The sequence below is a fragment of the Protomyctophum bolini genome (genome assembly GCF_963924005.1).
Source record: "Protomyctophum bolini genome assembly, chromosome: 13".
Taxonomy (NCBI): Eukaryota; Metazoa; Chordata; class Actinopteri; order Myctophiformes; family Myctophidae; genus Protomyctophum; species Protomyctophum bolini.
Window position 1 is genome coordinate 19,245,960 of NC_137874.1, and position 20,844 is coordinate 19,266,803.

The following is a 20,844-nucleotide window of genomic DNA, read 5'->3' on the forward strand; positions in this document are numbered from 1 at the left end:
AAAAGCAAATCAATGTTTGATCTCGTATTGATTTACCGGGCTCTTTTCTGGATGTTTGCGCATGGCCTGTACCAGCTGGTCAACCTGTTGGTTATGTTCCATGGCACCCCGCAGGGCGTCCTCTGTACTGAATAGCCGCTGACGCAACCGGGTCACCTCAGAGTCCAGAGCTGAGGGATCCATAGAATACCTACGATGGTCTGGAGAAGATCGCTCACGACCCTGACACATGCCAAGCACAGGGAAATCACTATCGTTTAGGGTTAAATAATCATATTACGGTATGCTATATATTAAATAAAAAATCAGTCTAAATCAGTGTTTCTCAAACATATTAATGTGAAGGACCACCAAATTGATATGTATTTGGCCGCAGACCCCATCTCAAGATCCCCAGATAGATCTACAAGGTCATAACGCCTCGCATCGCGATGCTTTGTGAACTTGTATATAGGCTATTTCTGAATAGCCGGAGTATAGAGCGCCGCAGTCCCGCCCCCTTTCAGAAAAGCGAGTGGCCCAGGTAGTGGAAGCCCCATGCATTCTCCCATCGGCACTTTTAATATAATTTATTTAAAGACGGTTACGCCGCGGACAAAGCCAATTCGGATCGTGACGAATCATGACAATGAACACAATATTTTGGGCCGATCAAATAATTTATAAGACGAAAAATAAAACAAATAGTGTTGTCTCCTGACTTTCTTTTCTTCTTTCTAATGATTTGATCGTCCCAAAATATTGTGTTCATTGTCATGATTCGTCACGATTTGAATTGGCTTTGTCCGCGGCGTAACCGTCTTTAAATAAATTATATTAAAAGTGCCGATGGGAGAATGCATGGGGCTTCCACTTCCTGGGCCACTCGCTTTTCTGAAAGGGGGCGGGGACTGCGGCGCTCTATAGAGCACAGAAGTCTGACGTCAATATCGGTAGAGGGCGCAAATCCACAGGTTCATGTACTTTTTATTTGCATTGTTTAGATGGCCTCATATAAGAACTTGTTTGAAAAATAAACAAATCATCCAGGCCGTTACACTCATATGGATATGAAGAATCAACTGACTGAGAGAAAACGCTATTGTTACTGCTACTGAATTAGTTAGATTGTATCATGTATGAGTGACTGACTGTCGCAAACGATACAGAGACACCTCCCTGACAATAACGCTGAGACAGCTTGTTTATTTTTGGACCACAATGCTCATATGAAACGATTTTAAGATGACCCCATGTTATTCTCCATAGAGAAATGACTTCCGTGAACCAGAGGAATCGAGGGGACGAGCGAGTGACGTCAGGGCTTCGGCGCTCTATAAAATAGAATTAAAGTGGAAAAATGTATTTTGACGCTATACATTTTGCTGGAGAACTCCTTCAAGGACCCCTGGGGGGAGCCCACTTCGATAACCACTTATCTACCATACATTATTAGCCAAGACCTGACAAAAATTGCAACTATATCTGCACAAAAGTATATCTGAGCAATATAGCATGTGTATTTATCATATACCAACACAATGACAGCTGCAGTTCCTTCCACTCACCAGTAGCAGCAGTTTTTCCCTAAGGGTCTTGATGTCTTCCTGGAGTTTCTGCTCTTTAACCCTCCATTCGGCCTTGTGCACCTCTCGAGCCAGGTCCCTTTCCATGTCCCGAGAATGGCGGTGGGAATCCAGTAGTAAAACTCTCAGCTCATTCAGATTCCTATCAAGACAAGACAAATATATACGTCTAGAAATAAGATTATACAGAAATATACATTTGTTTATGGAGTTTATACATGTTGATTTAGAACGCACGCAATGCGTGTGTGCGTGCTTTTATTTACTGGAGTTACTGGAAGAAATTAAAAGTTTCGCTTTTTTTGGGGAATGTTTTTTGAAAATGTGTTGAATTTGGTTACGGTAATTTAAATCCAAATAACAAAAACAATAAGGGGACCCATAACAACATGTCCGCGACCCACTGTTTGGGCATCAGTGTTCTACTTCATGCTCCACTTCTTGACAATGAGGCTATTCACACCTGCTATCAAATATCAAATATCAAAGATATGAAGTTACGTTTAGAATAGATAGTCCTAATGCACAGAAACAGTGAGAAAAATAATTAATTGAGGACATGAAGTTTGGTACTTGTTGTAGCCACATTGGACACGGGTGAATAATGTAATGTTTCTGCATCTACATTCAAGATTGTACTGTAGGCACAAACTGAATAATTCTTGCCATTGCCAGTTTCTCTTATTCTAATTCATTATTTATCCAGGTTTCGCTGAGCATACTACACAAGCTATTTTTCTGCACTGGCCTGTTTCACACCCAAACACCTGGTGGAATACAACTTGGTATTCTACTGCTGGCCACAGAGCAGTTGCTGAAAAATTAATCACAGATCAGCACCTCATAAATCAAATAGCTAGCTGTGTGGACGAAAGAATGCAGTATGACTTTAAGCATAAGCTTAGAGTCATACTGCGTGACATTCATTTTAGTCTTTTTGTCAGCCCCTAGCTCTGGTTTGTCCATGGTCAGTTAGAATAGCGAATCCCAGAATTCAAGGTTTGTTTATAGCTGGGGTAGGCACCAGCCTTGGATAGAAAGTGCTACCAATATTTCTGTCATATAAATTCTATAGGGAAGGAATGAAAGAAATAAAATCGAAGTGATAGGGACATAAACAGGTTTGTCAAACACCGCTCTAAAACTGTCACTAAAAGCAATCCACATGAAAGTAAACAAGTCACATACTCTATAATCTAGTAGTAGGATAATGGCTTGTCTTAATCCTTTAAAATTGCTACAGTAATATGCCTACAATCTACAACAATGCCTGTGCAATTCACCAATGATGTGCTAACATGCTAACGTGAGCTTTGTGTACTAACATTGTCAACGTTGCCTATGCCTATGCCTATGCCTATGTCCCTGTTCTAAATGGCTATAGGCCCCTTCAGTGTCACGCCATAAAAAAGTTAGCAGGAAGGCATGTTGCATGGAGCAGAGGATGCAACACAGCCACCAGAGAGCACTGTGTACTGAAGAAACGGTACCTAATCTGAACACACATGTATTTTCTAAAAAGGGATCAAGCACATACAGTTTGTTTACTGTAGCTGTAAGCAAGCACCTGTGCCTTTAGACCACTTACACTTAGTAGTAGTACAGGCTTCATGGCAGGTTTACCTAGTAGAATACAGTACGTTACTCCCTGAAGGAAGATTTGAAACACCTGCGTTGGAAAGTTTTACCAAGGCCTTGTTTGCACGTAATTAAGGCTACAGAGCGTGCCGATAATGATGGGATATCATATTATCCCAGGTGTCGACCTGGTTCAATTCTGGATGGAGACCTGTGTATTGTGTGTGCTTTGTATTTGTGGAATTCTGTGCTGATTTGTGGAATTCTAAATGTACTTGAGTAAAAGTACAAACGTATTGGCATCAAAATATACTTAATACCTAAAAGTAAAGTACTCATTATTGTCCCATTTCACAAGTTTCAAATGTATACAAAATCTTTTGAAAATAGCAGATCTACAAGGTCACAATGCGTCACATCTTGTATCTGAAGTATCTAAAGTATCTGAATATTGAATGACCTCTCTTTCTTCAGCAGATCCTGACTGATGACCACCAGCTGCCCAGAGGCATCATGGGACTTCTTGGTGATGGACTCAAGATCCGCCTCCAGTCTGTGCTTCTCCTTGAAGAGGGCTTCCACTTTCTTGTCCGCTGAGCGCACTTTGCCCTCCAACACTGAAGGAAAAGTAAAAATCACACCCGTGTGAAGTGAGGGGCGCTCTTATCATCGTACATAATCATACATCATCTCATTCCGGCAGGGGCGCGGATAGCATTTTATAACTGGGGGGGGGGGGGGGGGGCATATTTGGGGGCTATCTGCGCGCGCAAAGAAAAAAATGAATGAGGGGGGGGGGGGGGGGGATATCCCCCCCACTTTTGCTCATAATTACGCAGGTTTTCCGCGTTTTGTAGCGGATTTCACGGCAAAACACTGCCAACACATGCCACGGTACAGCCACGGTACATGGCTTTTTTATTTGGAGGGGATAATCCCCCCTCCTCATGAAACTGAGGGGGTCGAAAATTCTTTCGTTTGATAGCAATGAAAATGCGTTAGGACGTGTCTCATTCCTTCCCCCCCCAAAAAAACACAGGCCCCCACTCGTGACGTCAGGTGGCGGCCAAGTCTATGGACTTTTAATGTTTGCTTTAAGCGGTGACATCATGCGGCAGCCACAGTGGTCACCCCTCACTTCACACGAGTGTGATTCAAAGAAACATGTGTATGCTTTTCTGTAATCTTCATCACATGAACTTTATAGTAACAATAGCCAATACTTCATAAAGAAGACCCAAGTCCTCAGAGAAAAATCTAAATTTCATCATTCGTTAAGTAACATGTGACGTGTCAAACTTTCATGATGTCAGCACATTTGGGCTATGGCCGTTTCTAGCCCATGGAGTGATTTTACGCAAAACTAATGCTTGGAATGGATTCAGAATCATTAATCATGAATTAACAACCTTATGCAGGTTGTTAATTAATGGTATGGTCACATATTATGCTAATTACTCAAATTGCTCATCGTGCAACTTTTAGCAACAAAGCAAAATTTCATCCATTAGGCCTATAGATAACATTTCTATCATAAAAGTTTATACTAATCACCATTTTTGGGTTCATGAAGTTTTCAGTAGACTATTTAGTCATCTGAAATGTTTTACTTTTAGTCTCGTTAGTAGTTTTAGTTACAAAATATCATAATATTTTAGTCAATTAAATGTACAGTTGATTTAAGCCCATCACACACCGTCTGCGACCGCCGCGCGTCAAAACGCGCTAACAGAAAATAGAACCAGTTCTATTTTCCAGGCGGCGCCGCGCGGCAACGCGTCGCGCCGCGTCGGACGGAGCCGGTGTGTGTTGGGCTTGAGTTGACTAAATTGCAAATATATTTCCAGAACGTACCAGCACACAACCAAGCATCTCTTCTCCACTAGTCTCTCCCCAATCTGGGAACCCATCGGCAAAGATATTAGTCCGTTCCTAGTCCGTCCGTTCCTTTTCGCTATGACATCTTTCGTCATCATTTAAGTTGACGACATTAACACTGTTTACTGGAACTAAGAAACAACACTACATCTCCTGTTTCATCATTTCTTCAATGCCTAACTGCATGGCTTGGCTGAGTTGGCTCCAAGTTATATTTCTGAGCCTTTGACACCAAATGAGCCAGCAGGCAGCACGCAGCCTGCTGGTCCTCAGGGACTAGTACGAAGGAACGTGGTCACTGCACTGGGCCTGTGTCTAGAGGTGACATCTAATAACCTGCCAGAGGAACTCTGTAAGCCCAGCAGGATATGGACTAACTAGTGCATTAAATTGAATGGGGATTTATGAGCTGGGATCGTGGGAATATAACCTAATAGTTAAAGCTACTTTGAATTGAACAGCTAAACAGCAAAAAAAGAAATACAACATTTTCTTGTACTTACCACTAATCTGTGATTTGAGGCCGTCAACCTGTGAAGTGAGAGTTGACACCTCCTTTTCCCTTTTCATCAACTTTTCTGTTGTTTCTGGGGAAAAAAGAAATCATTACCCCCACCTGAAAATGTTTTGTGCCATTCATTGCTGTAAAAAAAGAGGTCCATGACACTTTGCACATTTCACCTCAGTGTCCTCAATGTCATAGATTGATTAAGTGTCGTAAACACAGGTGCATTCAGCACTGAAACCATGTGTTGGCTATAATGAGGTTATGACAATTGCCAATAGAATCTTTGAAGACAGTTAAGTTCAGACAGCTGGCACCATTATGGAAGGTTATGGAAGGTTCCCTGATGATATATGAGATCTGGTTCTGATTCTCGTCTCTCCCTGCAAAGTGTAAACAGATAGCCAACACGAGAGCAAGTGGTGATGAATTACCCTAGCTAACGTGAAGGTGGATGCTGGGCAAAAGCAATCAGCATCTGTGGCAGCAGGTTCACAGTACAAATTTAATTTAACTCTGGAGTGTACAAATGGTGCAAAATGGATCAGTGAGGGTCCATTTTGTTTCATTTGTAAACTCTCAGAGTGAGAGATTATCATAAAGGCATTACAGTCAGAGACATCTGAAACATGCAAGTTATCTGCGTGTACTATTTTAAAGCCTTTTAAAAGTGTCGTTTTTTAAGTGGCCGATAGTATGAAGTGATATCCGACCAAATTAACATAAATATTATAATTGTACAATTTTAATGACATATCCCATTTTTTCACAAAGGCAGTACATAATACATATTTAATTCAAAGAAGTTGGATACCTTCAATATTCTGTTTTAGCTTCATCTTTTCATCTGCAATGTCATTATCCTCTATTACCTGAAAGGACAAAAGTATTGAAACTGAACGGAAGGAAACATAACACTTATTATACTTAGTGAAAGGTATTACATAAAACTGCACAAACTGCATGCAGATCAAGGCATGTTACATCATAGCCACTTATTGCTTACATTTGCATCGTGGGATGTGTAGCGGTCCGCTTCGACAGCCTGGAGCCGGTTCGCCGTCACCCTCAACTTCTCCTCCAGGCTCTGGATCTCTTCTCTGCTCTGGGCCTGGGCCGCCTGCAGAGCCTGGTAGTCCGCCATCTTCTTCTCAGACAGCTCCAGCCGCTGCCTCAGCTCCTCGGCGGCTCCGTCCCGCTCCACCCGAAGCGCCACCGTCTCCGCCAGCCTCTGCTCCGCCTTCTGCAGCTTCTCCGTCGCCTCCCTCAGGTCCAGCTCCAGCGCTTGCTGAGAGCTCTGGAGCTCCACGGCTTGGCTCTTCCACGGCTGCTGGCTGTTTTCCGCCAGCTGGTCCCTGGCCTCCTGGAGGCGCGCGCAGAGGTCCTCGCGCTCCTTGGTCAGAACGGCCGCCTCGATAGCGTGCTTGGCCTTCAGATTCTCCGCCTCGAGCTGGTGCTCCATCTTCAGGCTCTCCAGCATGGTCCTCAGCTCCTGGGGATCCTGCTCCTGGCCTGGCGTTGAAGTGTGCTCACTGGTCAACGAGCTCCTCAGCTCCTCTATGGAACGCTGATGGTCAGTGACTAAAGCGTCCAATTTGGCCTGCAATTGAGTTAATTAATTATTGTCTAAAGTGTCAGGAAGATTCATATAACACAACTAAAAGATCCTATCTATTGGAGCAGTTTCAAATAGCTTTGAATTTAACAGAACGTGGAGGGTTCAGTGTTGATTTTGACTGTTGATTTGATTTAGTTTGAATACATTTTCATTTAGTTTTAGTCATATTTTAAGTCATCTGAAAAGTTTTAGCTTCTGTCTAGTTTTAAAATGTACTAAATGTACAGTTGATTTTATCGACAAACTATTTTAGCAGGCTTTGAGGGCATTGTAATGGCTGATTTTACACTTGGTTGCAGTCTGAAAATAGCCGATCTACAAGCTCACAACGCATCGCAGCGCGACACACTATTTTCAGAGCGCAACACCCCTTGCACAACCACACAGAAGGAATTGTTAAAGGAATAGTTCTACTGGATTTCTTCTCCGCTATGTCCCTCCCTAACATTTTACGTCTACGGTAGTTTGTATTTGTTGGCGAAATTGTCAATATATTTACTTTGTCAATATATATTTTTTATTCAGTTTTCGTCAGTGAAAAAACAAACAAAATACACTGGTGGTGGTGGGGTACCTTCCAGCTGTCCATCATCTCCATGTTCTCCTTGGTGGCCTGTTGGACTCTGTGCCTCAGCTCGCTGATGTCCTGGCTCTGTTTGTCCACCGTGGCCTTCAGTCTGTCTGTCTCCTGCTGCTGTTCTGCCACGGCCGCCTCGTGCTTCTCCTTCAGCTCGCTGCTCTCCTTGTAGTGCTCCCGGCCCACCGACAGCAGCTGCTCGCGGAGGAGTGCGTTCACCGGTTGGGTGCCTGCTGGCGCATCAGGGTCCGTCGCGTCTCCGTCGCCGACTTGAGGAGAGTCCGAGTCTACGCCTCGGAGTTGAGCCTGAAGTTTGCCGATCTCCGCTCGCCTCAGGGTTAGCTCGTCCTCCAGCTGCATAATTCGGCTCTTTTCTTCGACCGTGGTTTGCTGGCGAGATAATTGTAAGAAAGATTGTATTATTGATTTGTATGTCACTGCCATTGAATAAAGACGCCAACTCCCAAAATGAACGACATCATTAGCCCTGTAACAGAATGATGTCATTTCAATGAGAATATGGCATCGATAAAACTTCACGCTAATGTGTATGTGACTCAGCGTGTTGTATTATGCGGGCATCCAGGCCTAAGGAAATGACAGAATCATAAGCACAAAAGCTGGAGCTATTAAGCATTCAAAGAAAAATCCCTATGTTTGAAGGGAAATCCTGGCAGGTAAAGGCTTGAAAATCAGCAGCTCCACTGCAGATATTGCGAATTATTTAGACAGTGGCACATTGTCTGATTTCTGTCTTTACTCACTTAGGCTGCTGTGAGAATGACAGAATGGCTCATGTGGACTGTACTAGGGACCTTGTAGACTGTCATAAAGTATGGTTTAAATTACAAGTTGTTTGAAGAAAATTAAATTATATCCACAAATGTTTTTATAATTATGAAACTGCATTTAATTTAATTAGTTGTATTTTTTCTTAGAATTAGAACAGTTTGACAAAGTTCAAAACAGAACTTCAAATTCATCCTGGTCCACATTCGCATAATTTAATTTTCAAGGTAAAAATCACCAAACAATGTGACCCCGTGCAAATAGAATGTGCAAAAATGCTGAAATGAGTGAACAGGAAAGCCATTCTCTGATTGTCTAGAAGCAGCCAGGCATATACATACAACAAGCCAACAGCAAATCTCAATGCACAACAAACTCTACATAAAAGGAAATTACAATCACTGCACACATTTGTATCCAATCATAATACAAAGATTAAGAATGAAGACCTGTTGCACAGTGCATACATGTTAATTTCAATCATCAGGGCAAACTATCTACCAGACCTCAGAATTGCTAGTTGACAGACAGACAAAGAATTTGTCATTCTACACAACATACAAGAATGAAGGATTGTCTATGCAATGTTAATGTCCATCCATGACAATATCTCAAGTCATTTTGAAGTCAGGACGTTGGACAGCTCAGCAGAGGATCAAAGCCAAAATAACATTCATGTTTTTCACCTTGATTCTCTTACCCAACCTCAAGGATACTGCATCAAGTTTGCATCTTCCCTGTTGGCAAAAGCAGACCTTAATATATAAATTGCACACTCTTGTGAGTGAAGTAAAAATGTCAACTCTGAGGTGCAAAAATGAAGTGAATGTAATCAGGACACTACACCAAGGATTCCATTTGAAATGTATGTATACTGATTGCAGTTTCTTTCTCAGGGGTGGCGTTGCATTTTAGTCTATATTATAACCTACTAATATGATTGGTTCCAATGACTCCAGTCCAATTTAAGATTAAGTATTTTAAACACCTTTTTCCTTTTTATGAAAATGAGTGCAGTATATATTCCAATACTCATTTTCCCTGTAATATTTGCACACGTCCTTTGCTTCTCAAAACCTCAAGACATTATTTTAGTAGAAATTGTCCATTAATTAGCAGAAAACCAGAAATCAATATAATCTGCCTTAAAGGGACCCCTGGCTAATAAGCCTAGGGCCTCTATAACCAAAAGGGACAATGCACAAATAGTTATTTTACTCAAGTGGGGCAATGCCCGTCGCAAGTTGATGATGTAATTTGCCATTGTGTGATCTAGCTCTAGCCCTATGGAATTTATGGAATGCAAATAAAAAACAACTTAATACTTCATGAGGTTAATATGAGCCTCAAATCAATATTTTAAATATGTTTTATTTGCAAATGCATTCCACAAATCATCAACTTGCGTACTTCTCCGCAGCTATGATTGCGCCCAAGGCAACCATCCGTGGATTTGTCTAGGCTACCTTCTGTAGCCTTAATGTATATAGCCTAACTTCTAGTATTTTTAAAAGAGTTTAGAGTCGAGACGACAGACACGTGGAGTACCGGTACCTTTGTCTAGCACTAGAAAAATAAAGAATCAAAAATAAAATGCAAAGGCAGAGCAATGCAAAATAAAGTAGCTACAGGCAAACAGCTCCATGGTTTACCCTCTTCTTCTCTAAATCTTTCTGGAGGGTCTGTGCTCTCGACTTTTCGAGGAGCAAACACTGCTCAAGCTGCCGAATACGGGCATGCTCCAATTTCGTCTGAGTCTACAAAGAGACAAGAGAAAGCAAGAAAGAGAGAAAGAGAGAGAGAGAGGCAGGAAATAGAGGAGTAGGAAAAACCAAGATATACAGGGTACAAGACCTACAAAGATGGAGAGGAAAGGATACATATCATAAAAGCACTCAACGGGTTGTGAGTGAACGCTGAAAGAAAAGCAAGAAATGACAGTTCTCTCACTTCCCTGCAGGCTCGGCTCAACAGACTACCCATAAAATGACTTGAAATGTGGAGGAGGGGTTGAGTTTACACTGCACTTGGTTGAGTTTACACACACAATCAATCAAAATTAATGAACTTTTTAATATACATATTAAATATAGCTGCAATCCTTTTTTTAACTACATCATAAAAAAGTTTAAATAATTAAACTTGTTTTTATTAAGAATTAAATAATTAAACTTGTTTTTATTAAGAATTATTTAAAGCCGAGTCAAAAAGGTATTAAATATACATATTAAATATAGCTGCAATCCGGTTTTTTTACTACATAATAAAAAAGTTTAAATAATTAAACTTGTTTTTATTAAGAATTAAATAATTAAACTTGTTTTTATTAAGAATTATTTAAAGCCAAGTCAAAAAGGTATTAAAATCCCTGTTCCATGTTGAAAATAATGTTATCCTATTAATTTAATTGGGGTTAAATCCTGATGTATATATTTTCTTTCTTAACTGCCTGGTCATTTTGTTCACGCTGCAAAAATGGCTTTATCCTGGGAAGGGTGAATCTAGAACTTTTTAAGCCTGAAATATTATAAGCTTTCAACAGTGTCAATGATTGATGATGAATGCTCTGCAAACCCAGCGAAATGTTAATTAACTCCTATGAGCTTTTGCCAAACTGGTATTTCCGTTGGCCTGTCCTAACAGATATCCCTTTAATTGCCTTTTAAGAATATATTATCCTATTATGACTTAAGCCTATTGTCGTATTATCCTCTTCCATATGTCTTGACTTCCATGCTGTGCTGGGACATTATCCTATGATATTATAAAGTTAAGCTACACTTACACAGAGAAAATTATGAGATTAGGATAAGAACCAGTGATTGTGCTGTACAAGTTTTGTAAATGAGTATTTGGGGGATCAATAGAGCGTCGCAGTCCCGCCCCCTACCAGGGCCCATGAAATGATTCCCCATTCATTTTCCTCATAGACATTTAAAAGTATTTATTTAAGCCTCGTACAAAGCCAACTGGAGTTGTGACAAAATACAGTACCACAGACGAAAAACAGTCTAAGTCCAAATTTCATTCTGACCCCTCCACGAAAAGGCCTCGTTGTCCTGACCCCTTATCTATCATTTGAACATTATGGATGAAGAGTGTTGACTGTTTTTCGTCTGTGGCAGTCGTTACAAACAAAAAATTTTGGGCCGAACAAATAATTAGAAAGAAGAAAAAGGTTACACTTTTTTGTTGTTTTTCTTCTTTGTAATTATTAGTTTGGTCCAAAATATTTTGTTTGTGGTCATGATTTGTCACAACTCGAGTTGGTGCTTAAAAGGTCTTAGTTCACATGCACTCTTCTCATTTAAAAGCTCTATAGGCTTAAGTATTTTTGTTTTACATAATTTCTGAAAAGTTTGTAATAATACTAAAATGTCCTTTTCAAACATGAGCTATATGATAAACACAGAATTCCGAAGACCTGGTGATACTGACAGCGACTTGGCCTTGCCTTTAAAATGTTTATTTCCATTTCCGTTCCATGCTCAGAATGCATTAAGGTGTAGCCATTATTGTTGTGAACTTCAGACTTAGGTGTTGAATTATTACATATTGTATTCACAGTCATACAGGCATCACCATTAATGCATCGGTCTTCATTCCTATATTTTTGTTACTCTGGCGCCCTTGTCTGGCCATCCAACATAAAACATCTGAATATGCTGTGCCTTCATGGTATTACTTGGAAATCAATACCATATTACTGTAGATATTTTAATGAATATTAATTTGCAGACCCACACAAATGTGTATTGCATACACCGTAAAAGTGTTAAATGAACACTGATGATTTTACTGTGTAAGGGGTGATAAGTTGAGAAGATTTAAAGATTTGTGTTTTGTGAGATTTGTGACCAGATTCCCAAGGGTTCCTGGCTCTTTTAAATCTACACTAATAAATACCATGTCAGTGTGCTAATGTGAACCAAAATCACCTGATACCTATTATTCATTATGACTGATGGGAGAGGACATTATTAATCACCCGATACGTATTATTCATTATGACTGATGGGAGAGGACAGATAAATACATACCTCCAGGTCTCCCTTGTTGATGGATTCTTCCTCCACTCTGAACTGGAGGTCCTCTACTTTCCTGCATGGACCAATTGAAACCAATACAACAATCAAAGAAAAGAGAGTCACAATTGCTGTATTTTAAGTTAACCATTAAGACCCGAGGCTGATCATACAAATGTCTTTACAAATATTTGTCCTGATGAAGGTCTAACAACCGAAACGTTGAATAGAGAACATGTTTTGACAAACATGTCTTCTTTGTCATTCAGAGATCTACTTTTAACTATATGCCTTTTCTCCTGCCCACTTGTCACCAACCATTTGAGGTGTGCATTACGGCAGGGCTCCACTGGGCGCGTTGCGTCTCCGTCGCGTGCGTCAAAAACGAACAGGGGCAATTTTAATGCAGTCACGCAAGTCATTCTCAAAGGGAACATTCCCTGACGGTGACGGAGACGCGACGCTGACGACCGGTGGAGTAACACAATCACGAGTGCAGTACTGCAGCTTGTGGCAAATATTACATTTGTTTTATACATGAACCACTTGATGATCTACTCAGGTCTACAAGCTCGATCTGCCATTTTGTGTTGGCATTGTGCGAATGCAAATGTCACAGTCACATTTTTTAAGGCAAAAAGGATACACGTTTAACACAAATGTATTACACATTTTCTTTTTTAATTCTAATATATATATTTTGAAATGAAAATATTAAATACGCAAAATTGCTGAAGGCGTTTTGAAACGGTGCTATGGTTTCTCAGTTGATTTCAGTAATAGCCCTAGCCTCGGTCCCAGGCTCGGCGGAAGTGTCGGCTGGAACATCCGTCAGATGCATTTCCCCTGGATATTCTTTCGACCAATCACAACACTTGTTTCATACACGGAGAATATAAACTGATTTGTAAAGCGTAATTTCCTTGAGCGGTACTTCCGCGGAAATCCTGCAACTTCCGCCCAAAACAAATGATACCGTACTCTACAGCGTAGGTCTTGCCCAGCGTGCTCCCGCCCCATCATACCTTTTCTCCTCTTCAAGCTGATTGGCCAGTTCCACTTTATCTTTCTGAGTGCTGGATAACACGGTCCTGACTTGCTGAAGGGCGTTGTCATTTTCTGTTAAGTACTGCAGTCAAACGACAAGAAAAGGCATGTGTAGCACGGCACAGACATCTCAACGGATGCGCTCAACATCTACTATCGATTGCTGCTATGGGTGGTTTTAGTCAGAGCAGACAGATCAATGGAACCGTCATAGTATACTTTAAATTCCTGTTAATTGGTATCAAAATTAAAACACATTTGTCAAGGTTCTAAAGGGGGAAAAAGTACTTTTTTTGTTGTTCATATCAACGTTATATTAACAAAATCAGTGTTTGCCAATTATTTTAAGGGCCAACTTGCAACCCTCGTGGTGCCACCGGTTGGGAATGGCTGATCTACATACCTGCATGTGCTGTGACTTGAGTGTGGTGAGCTCCTTCTCCACCTCACAGATGTGGCTGTTGGCCTTGGCTACCTCAGCACGCTCCAGGTCCCTCTCCGCCAGCAGCTGCTCAATGTGCTGCTGCTTCTCCTTCAGGGCTTCCTGGAGCGCCGTGGTTCCCGAGATCTTCCGTGCGTAGCGTGCCGAAGTCTCCGTTAACTGGAGCCGGGAGAAACAGAATCAGAATTCATTGTATGCTTTCACTGGAAACGTACATGGCCCAAATGTTACGCTCTGTGAAAGTACGCACTCAGCCTGCTGTGTTATAATATGTTCACTTTGGGATGAGTACCTTCTGTTCACACATGATGATATTAACAATGGGGATCTGTTTCGCACTTACTGTAAGTGCTAAAACACAGTGGTGGCTGGTGTGCCCTGAGGGCTTACAGTACATATCACGTACATAAGCCTAAGCCTGTTGTTTACAAATAAAAATACATTTATCTTTGTGCTAATAGTGGAGCATATGAATACAAAGGTAGGGTTCACACCAGGGGTCCAAGAAATGACAAGAAAGTTACATCGTTTTCAAAAATGCGCTTATGACGTCACGTGCACCACATTTTTATCAGCTGTCCAATCATGGCCTTATGGTTAGTGTGAACACTTTCAAATACTGCCAGAGAGTATGTCCACACCAAACTTGTGGCCGCCATGCATAACATAGATACAGTAAGTAATAAACCTTTGTGTAAATTATATTTATCTGTAAAGTGAGACATTTACCTAAATCAATATCTAATGAACCCAAATGATTGTCATACATTACAACTCAGTTCTTTTAAACGGAAGTGGTAAATCAGACATTTGTTCCCAAAAACGTAGTCAAATAAATGAGCAGCAAACACCTGTCTTTAATCCATTAAGACCTCTCATTACATGTATTAACATTGTGACATGCGGATGCCACATGAATTTAAATTTGTTTCCAGTTAGACCTTAAGACATTAGTCTTAAAAATGTAATAAATGTACATAAGGAGCCATACACCATGATCACACAGTGCCAGACAATGAAAATCTCCATTGCTTTCACGACTGCTAATTAAAATAATACAAGCATAGAATAACTTTATTAATTTTACCACTTTCAACCTGTTTTGCCCATGAAATGACTGGCAAAAACTAAAAAAAATCTTTTTCAAAATGGTTCAAAAATATTGATTTGTTTTGCTATGATGTAGTACAATAGGACTTAAGTGGGCAATAATAAAATCTAACAAAGTATGTGCGTGTGTGTAATAGTGTGTGTGTGTGTGTGTGTGTGTGTGTGTGTGTGTGTGTGTGTGTGTGTGTGTGTGTGTGTGTGTGTGTGTGTGTGTGTGTGTGGCTGTCCATTCCCTATGGTGCTGAAATTCAAGCGCTTGGCAACCTTTTCCAACAAGTCATGTAACTGTAGGCTGGTTATGGCCAGCCTACATTCAATTGTTTTAAGCACCCTCCGGCAGAAGCCAAAATAAATCGGTGCCTCCAGCTCCAGCGTGTGGGTAGACTTCTTTGATGTTGTCAGTACATAGTTCACATAATGAAGGGCCTGTGCCCTCGGTCATTAAGGATCTGGCTGGATATATCCACTTTGAATCTATTGACTCCCCATTTATCTTTCTGGTATCTGGGGGTATAGCAACCTCAACCGTCCTAGATGCATGCCAGAATGGGCTATGCACACACAGAATAATTAACTCTTCCTACTTCCGAGCCGCTTCTCTACTTCTGGTGTTACTGATGAATCTTGATACTAATTAAGGTTCTGTTCCATTTAGTGTGCAGTGCTTCTAAAACCTTTAAATTTCAATTTCAAGAAGAAGAGTGTACAAATTGCATATGTACACTCTCAGAGTTACACACCCGTACAGGGCCATTTGGAACCCACTCAAGGACACTTTGAGACCCACTGGTGTAGCAGAGTGTTTCCAGTGAGCCAACACTCACAATAGCAGTAACCCTGACAGTAACTCTGACTCTGTTTGACCAGAATGGAACAGGGCTTTCATTAGTTTGAGAAGCAACACCTGGGAAGGAAGTAGGGAAGGGGCCCAACTTCTTTCCAAAATGGTGTGTGCATATAGCCCATTGGGCCACGGTTTCTATTTAGTATTTGTGAAAAGGAGGCCTTTAAGAAATAGGGGAGCAAAGGAGCACTTTAACATTCTGTCCTGTAAGAAAGATTACAGATATAAAAAATTTAGAAGGTACCGGTGAACTACATATAATGAATAATGACTTGCTCCAGGGCTATTCATGGACCGTTCCAGTTTGGCTCAGAAACTCTCTCATTGGAACCATTCATATTCTGGCCACATGGACCCTAGTGTCCCTATTCTGGGGGAAACATTCGGCAACATGAGTAGATCTACAAGCTCACAACGGATCGCAACGTAGCTTGTAGACTGCATTAGATCTTTAATGTATAGGGAACGGGTATAGAGCCCTGGGGTCTTGACTCCGGTCAAGTATGTATGGTTTATGCTTGTGGTTAAGTGGTGGTTAAGTGGAGGTGAAGGGTGGTTAAAGGGTTTAAGTGGTGGCATTGAAAGCATGCAACATAGTGTGTGTGTGTGTGTGTGTGTGTGTGTGTGTGTGTGTGTGTGTGTGTGTGTGTGTGTGTGTGTGTGTGTGTGCGTGCGTGCGTGTGTGTGAAATGCACAATGAATGGAGCCTGTCCAGAAGTGCTGTTGTCACAGTGCATTCAGTTTACGTCTTACCAATCCGGTACGGCTAGGTCGACCGCTCACAGAGGAGGCCACGGAGCTGACGGAGCTGATGGAGGAGCTACTAGGACTGTGGGCCAGAGAAGAAACCCCCATGGCCATCCTCTTGCTCTTCTTAGCCTTGGCTGGGCTTGTGGATGGGAAGCCGATACGGATCACCTTGTGGATGGGAGCGAACAAGCCAAACTTGGGAAGGCACTGAAAGTATCTATAGATGAGGTTGGGGAAACAAAGTGCATGGTTAATAGGCATTTGTTTAGGCCTTCAAGGCATAAATAATAGTACTGCAACTCAACAACTACAAAAATGTTTTAATTATTTTGAAAATAGCCCATCCACAAACTTGAAATGCGCCACAACACGTCACATTGTAATGCAAAGCTTATAGATCTCCTATTTTTGGTCCAGCTTTTAGTGTGCGTGTAAACACAAACTTTATCCTAACACAAATATTAAATGCCATTGATAATGAATGGCCAGTTTTGAGTGTTTGTGCAAACACAAACATAAAAAACTGGATATAGGATGTGATTGGCCGGAATTAGATCATGCATGATGATAAGAGTGGTCTCTTCACACAGGTTAAATAATCTCGGAGGGTACTACATTTTTATTTTTTCCTAAAACGACATACCCAAAATTGGGATGGCAGTGATTAAGTCCATTATTGCTCGCTAGGTGGTAGGATAAACACACCTAACCTGTGCCACCCGTCTGCTCTCTCTCTACGATCCTTGTTTCATTTTCGGGCTGTTGTTGTGAGGACATTGATCGTTAGCCATAAACTCATACCCCTTAGCTCTCGTCATAAACAGTTACATGTTACGGTTGTTGTGAGGACATTGATCGTTAGCCATAAACTCATACCCCCTTGTGAGGACATTGATCGTTAGCCATCAGCTCATACCCCTTGGGTCTCGTCATAAATAGTTACATGTTACTGTTGTTGTGAGGACATTGATCGTTAGCCATCAGCTCATACCCCTTGGGTCTCGTCATAAATAGTTACATGTTACTGTTGTTGTGAGGACATTGATCGTTAGCCATTAGCTCATACCCCTTAGCTCTCGTCATAAACAGTTACATGTTACTGTTGTTGTGAGGACATTGATCGTTAGCCATCAGCTCATACCCCTTAGCTATCGTCATAAACAGTTACATGTCCGCAGCATGCGAGACAAAGTCACAAATGATTTACGATCGTCGGGATGCACGACAGCTCACCATGGACAGCCCTCGAAGCTTTAGAGATACAAGTCTTTGAAAATCCTGTTATAATGGAGGCTCAATGGAGCTGGATTTAAAAATCCCATAGCTGGTTTTTGATTGATTGATTGAAATATTTATTAACAGTTTGCAGAATTACAGTACATTTCAAGCACAAACTCAATATAAGGACTGTTAACTGTGAGTGGATGACCCAATTAAGCATTACACTTTACAAGAGGGTCCACCAGGCTCTCTATAGCAACCGGAGCAATGCTAAAAGGTAAGTTGACGGTCGCAGCTTTCATATATGGAGTATATGGTTGTCTACGAACATGTACGTAGATGGCAGATGCCGATGCCGATTTTGCATGTGGCAAGTGTTTCGCGATTAAGCTGTTAGAAACTTATGCAGGACTTCAATCAAATTTCTCAACTTCAACTTATATGATTAATACGTGTATAATGCTGCTATATTAAAAAGTTATATTCAATTAAATGTGATTCATTAAAAATATGGCTTACTTGCTTTACCCAATCACTCTTGGATATTCACAATGGGTGATAAATCACAGTCTGCAGTGCGTGAATTATTCCTTTTTAATTACACCCACAGTCCATGTGATTAAAGTGTGCTGTCAGGAGCATAAAATGGACCTGTGCCCGACTGTCCGGTTCGTGGTTTGAACTGAATCATTTGCCTTTTCAATCCAGTCATGACTGTGACCTCTGTCACACATTTTCTTTTCTCCAAACCACATGATGTTAAACAAGACAAAACAGTCCAAACTTTGTCTTGGTGTCTTGGCAGAAACAAAATGAATACAAATTGAAATTAATATACAAAAATAAAAAAGCCAAACAAGAAATAACATGACCCAGTATGATTTAAGTTGAAGAAGATCAAGATGATTGCACACAGTTATTACAAACATCATTACAAACCACAAACATCTCTAACAGTAGCATTGTAAAGTGTATCAACTGAGCCTCTGCCGGCACAGTGTAATGTCAGCGTCACAGCAAGAACCCTACTAACATACTAAGGAAAGGTATGTGATGTTAGACTTGTGAGGATATAAGGACCATAGTTGCATTTTGTTAAGATGAACTGCAGTGGACTTTTGAAAGACTTAGTGATTAGAAGAGAGAAAGGCACTTGAAGCCTATAAAAGCAACCAGAATAAAGAGCATGTTTGTTTTTGTCATGGCTGTCAGGCTATCGGTGTGAGTGTGTGTGGCCGTGTGCGTGTGTGTGTGCGTGCGCATGCGTGCGTGTGACGTGTGTGTGTGTGTGTGTGTGTGACTGTGTGTGTGTGTGTGTGTGTGTGTGTGTGTGTGACTGTGTGTGTGTGTGTGTGTGTGTGTGTGTGCGTGTGTGTGTGTGAGTGCGTGCATGCGTGCGTGTGTGTGTGTGACTGTGTGTGTGTGTGTGTGTGTGTGTGTGTGTGTGTGTGTGTGTGTGGGTGTGTGTGTGAGTGCGTGCATGTGTGTGTGTGTGTGTGTGTGAGTGCGTGCATGCGTGCGTGCGTGTGTGTGTGTGACTGTGTGTGTGTGTGGGTGTGTGTGAGTGCGTGCATGTGTGTGTGTGTGTGTGTGTGTGTGAGTGCGTGCTTGTGTGAGTGTTAATACCTCGTGCCAGCTACTGCACCATCATTCTTCCCAAGGGGCTCATCTAGCTCTACCCCACACCACTCACCCTTGGCAAAGTCGGTCTCTCCAATATAGCGGACCGCTCCCATTTTGGTTCCCCCAACCTTAAAACACAAAGGAGGGAGACTCATTACTGCATGTCTGCAATGTCCATAATGTATGTTCATCAATCAGTCAGTCAGTCACTCAGTCAGTGAGTCTAAATATCTAACATGAAGTAGGTGGCTACGGAGAAATACATGGAATATATCAGCACTGAGGTGGTCTTTTTAGCTTGCCCTCAATGCCCTGTACTGAAACCAAAGATGAGTTCTGTACCACAATATATCAAAGGCTTCACCATTAAAGGCATATACCAGACATCATTCTCAAATATGTATTTCTGTATCTATTTGTGCATATTGTAAGCATTCATGCAAATAAATAATGGTGGCATTCCACAAAAAAACATGTTACTTCAGCAACAGGTTTAGATTTTAGAACCAGTGAAAGAATTTTCTTTTAAAAGCTCCTTTGGGTATTCAAATCATGAAACTCTCTATGGGTCACACATTTTTTCAATGTCAAACATATCTCTGACCTAACCCAAAAAGTAATGAACATGTTTTGCCAATGCCAGGACTATTTCTGCATCTTTAAAAATGTCTAATATTTAGTAATTACTATGATCCCATCACGTGCAACCCAGCTAAAATAAATTACAATAAGACCCTGACCTCCGAAACCGCAAATACCTGAAGTGAAAACCCAGGCCACTGAGAATATTGTGAAGCCCTACACCACATTGGGTGGATGGCTCAGTGTGGGCCGGACTCGGTATGGCAGCAATGATTATAGCTTTCAGAGCACCAGTGTTCCTGTAAGACAGCTAAATAGCATGACCCTCCTTTTGGCTGGTGTTTTCGAAGTTTAAGTCTGAAAGCAAGGACACATTTTCCACCTCAGTTTTTAGGTTATGGATATACGTTCAGCCTAGGGGAAGGCTACCATCTTTATTAATGAGACAAGGTGTGAAAGAGTGAGTGAGGCATATCACATGTAACCTGCACATTTCACACCAGGGAGTGGAAAGCCTCTACTCAGAATCAGGGAGGGGATGTATCCATTCATCCATGAATTGATAACCTTATCGATCGATTAACTGGTTAGTTGATAAGCAGCGTTTATTTTATTTTATTCTGAGAATCTTAATTTTCCTCAATGTCTAACATAAAAATCTACATTTTGCTGATATATACATAAATAATA

General features: G+C 41.2%; 1 protein-coding gene across 3 annotated transcripts in view; it reads right to left on the reverse strand.

Annotated features, from left to right (window-relative positions):
* clip2 (CAP-GLY domain containing linker protein 2) overlaps positions 1-20,844 on the reverse strand; it is a 38,936-nt gene that overhangs the window by 2,274 nt on the left and 15,818 nt on the right. For 2 of the 3 annotated variants that reach the window (XM_080780503.1, XM_080780504.1), the window contains exons 4-16: positions 19,576-19,700; positions 16,732-16,945; positions 13,986-14,183; positions 13,561-13,664; positions 12,551-12,611; positions 9,197-9,247; positions 7,719-8,111; positions 6,533-7,126; positions 6,341-6,398; positions 5,525-5,608; positions 3,604-3,760; positions 1,548-1,707; positions 37-222 (exon numbers count right to left, since the gene is read on the reverse strand). In XM_080780503.1, coding sequence (XP_080636629.1) covers positions 37-222; positions 1,548-1,707; positions 3,604-3,760; positions 5,525-5,608; positions 6,341-6,398; positions 6,533-7,126; positions 7,719-8,111; positions 9,197-9,247; positions 12,551-12,611; positions 13,561-13,664; positions 13,986-14,183; positions 16,732-16,945; positions 19,576-19,700 — 2,385 coding nt within the window. The remainder of the gene's footprint in view (positions 1-36; positions 223-1,547; positions 1,708-3,603; positions 3,761-5,524; positions 5,609-6,340; positions 6,399-6,532; positions 7,127-7,718; positions 8,112-9,196; positions 9,248-12,550; positions 12,612-13,560; positions 13,665-13,985; positions 14,184-16,731; positions 16,946-19,575; positions 19,701-20,844) is intronic. The other variant, XM_080780505.1, reaches the window with a different exon arrangement.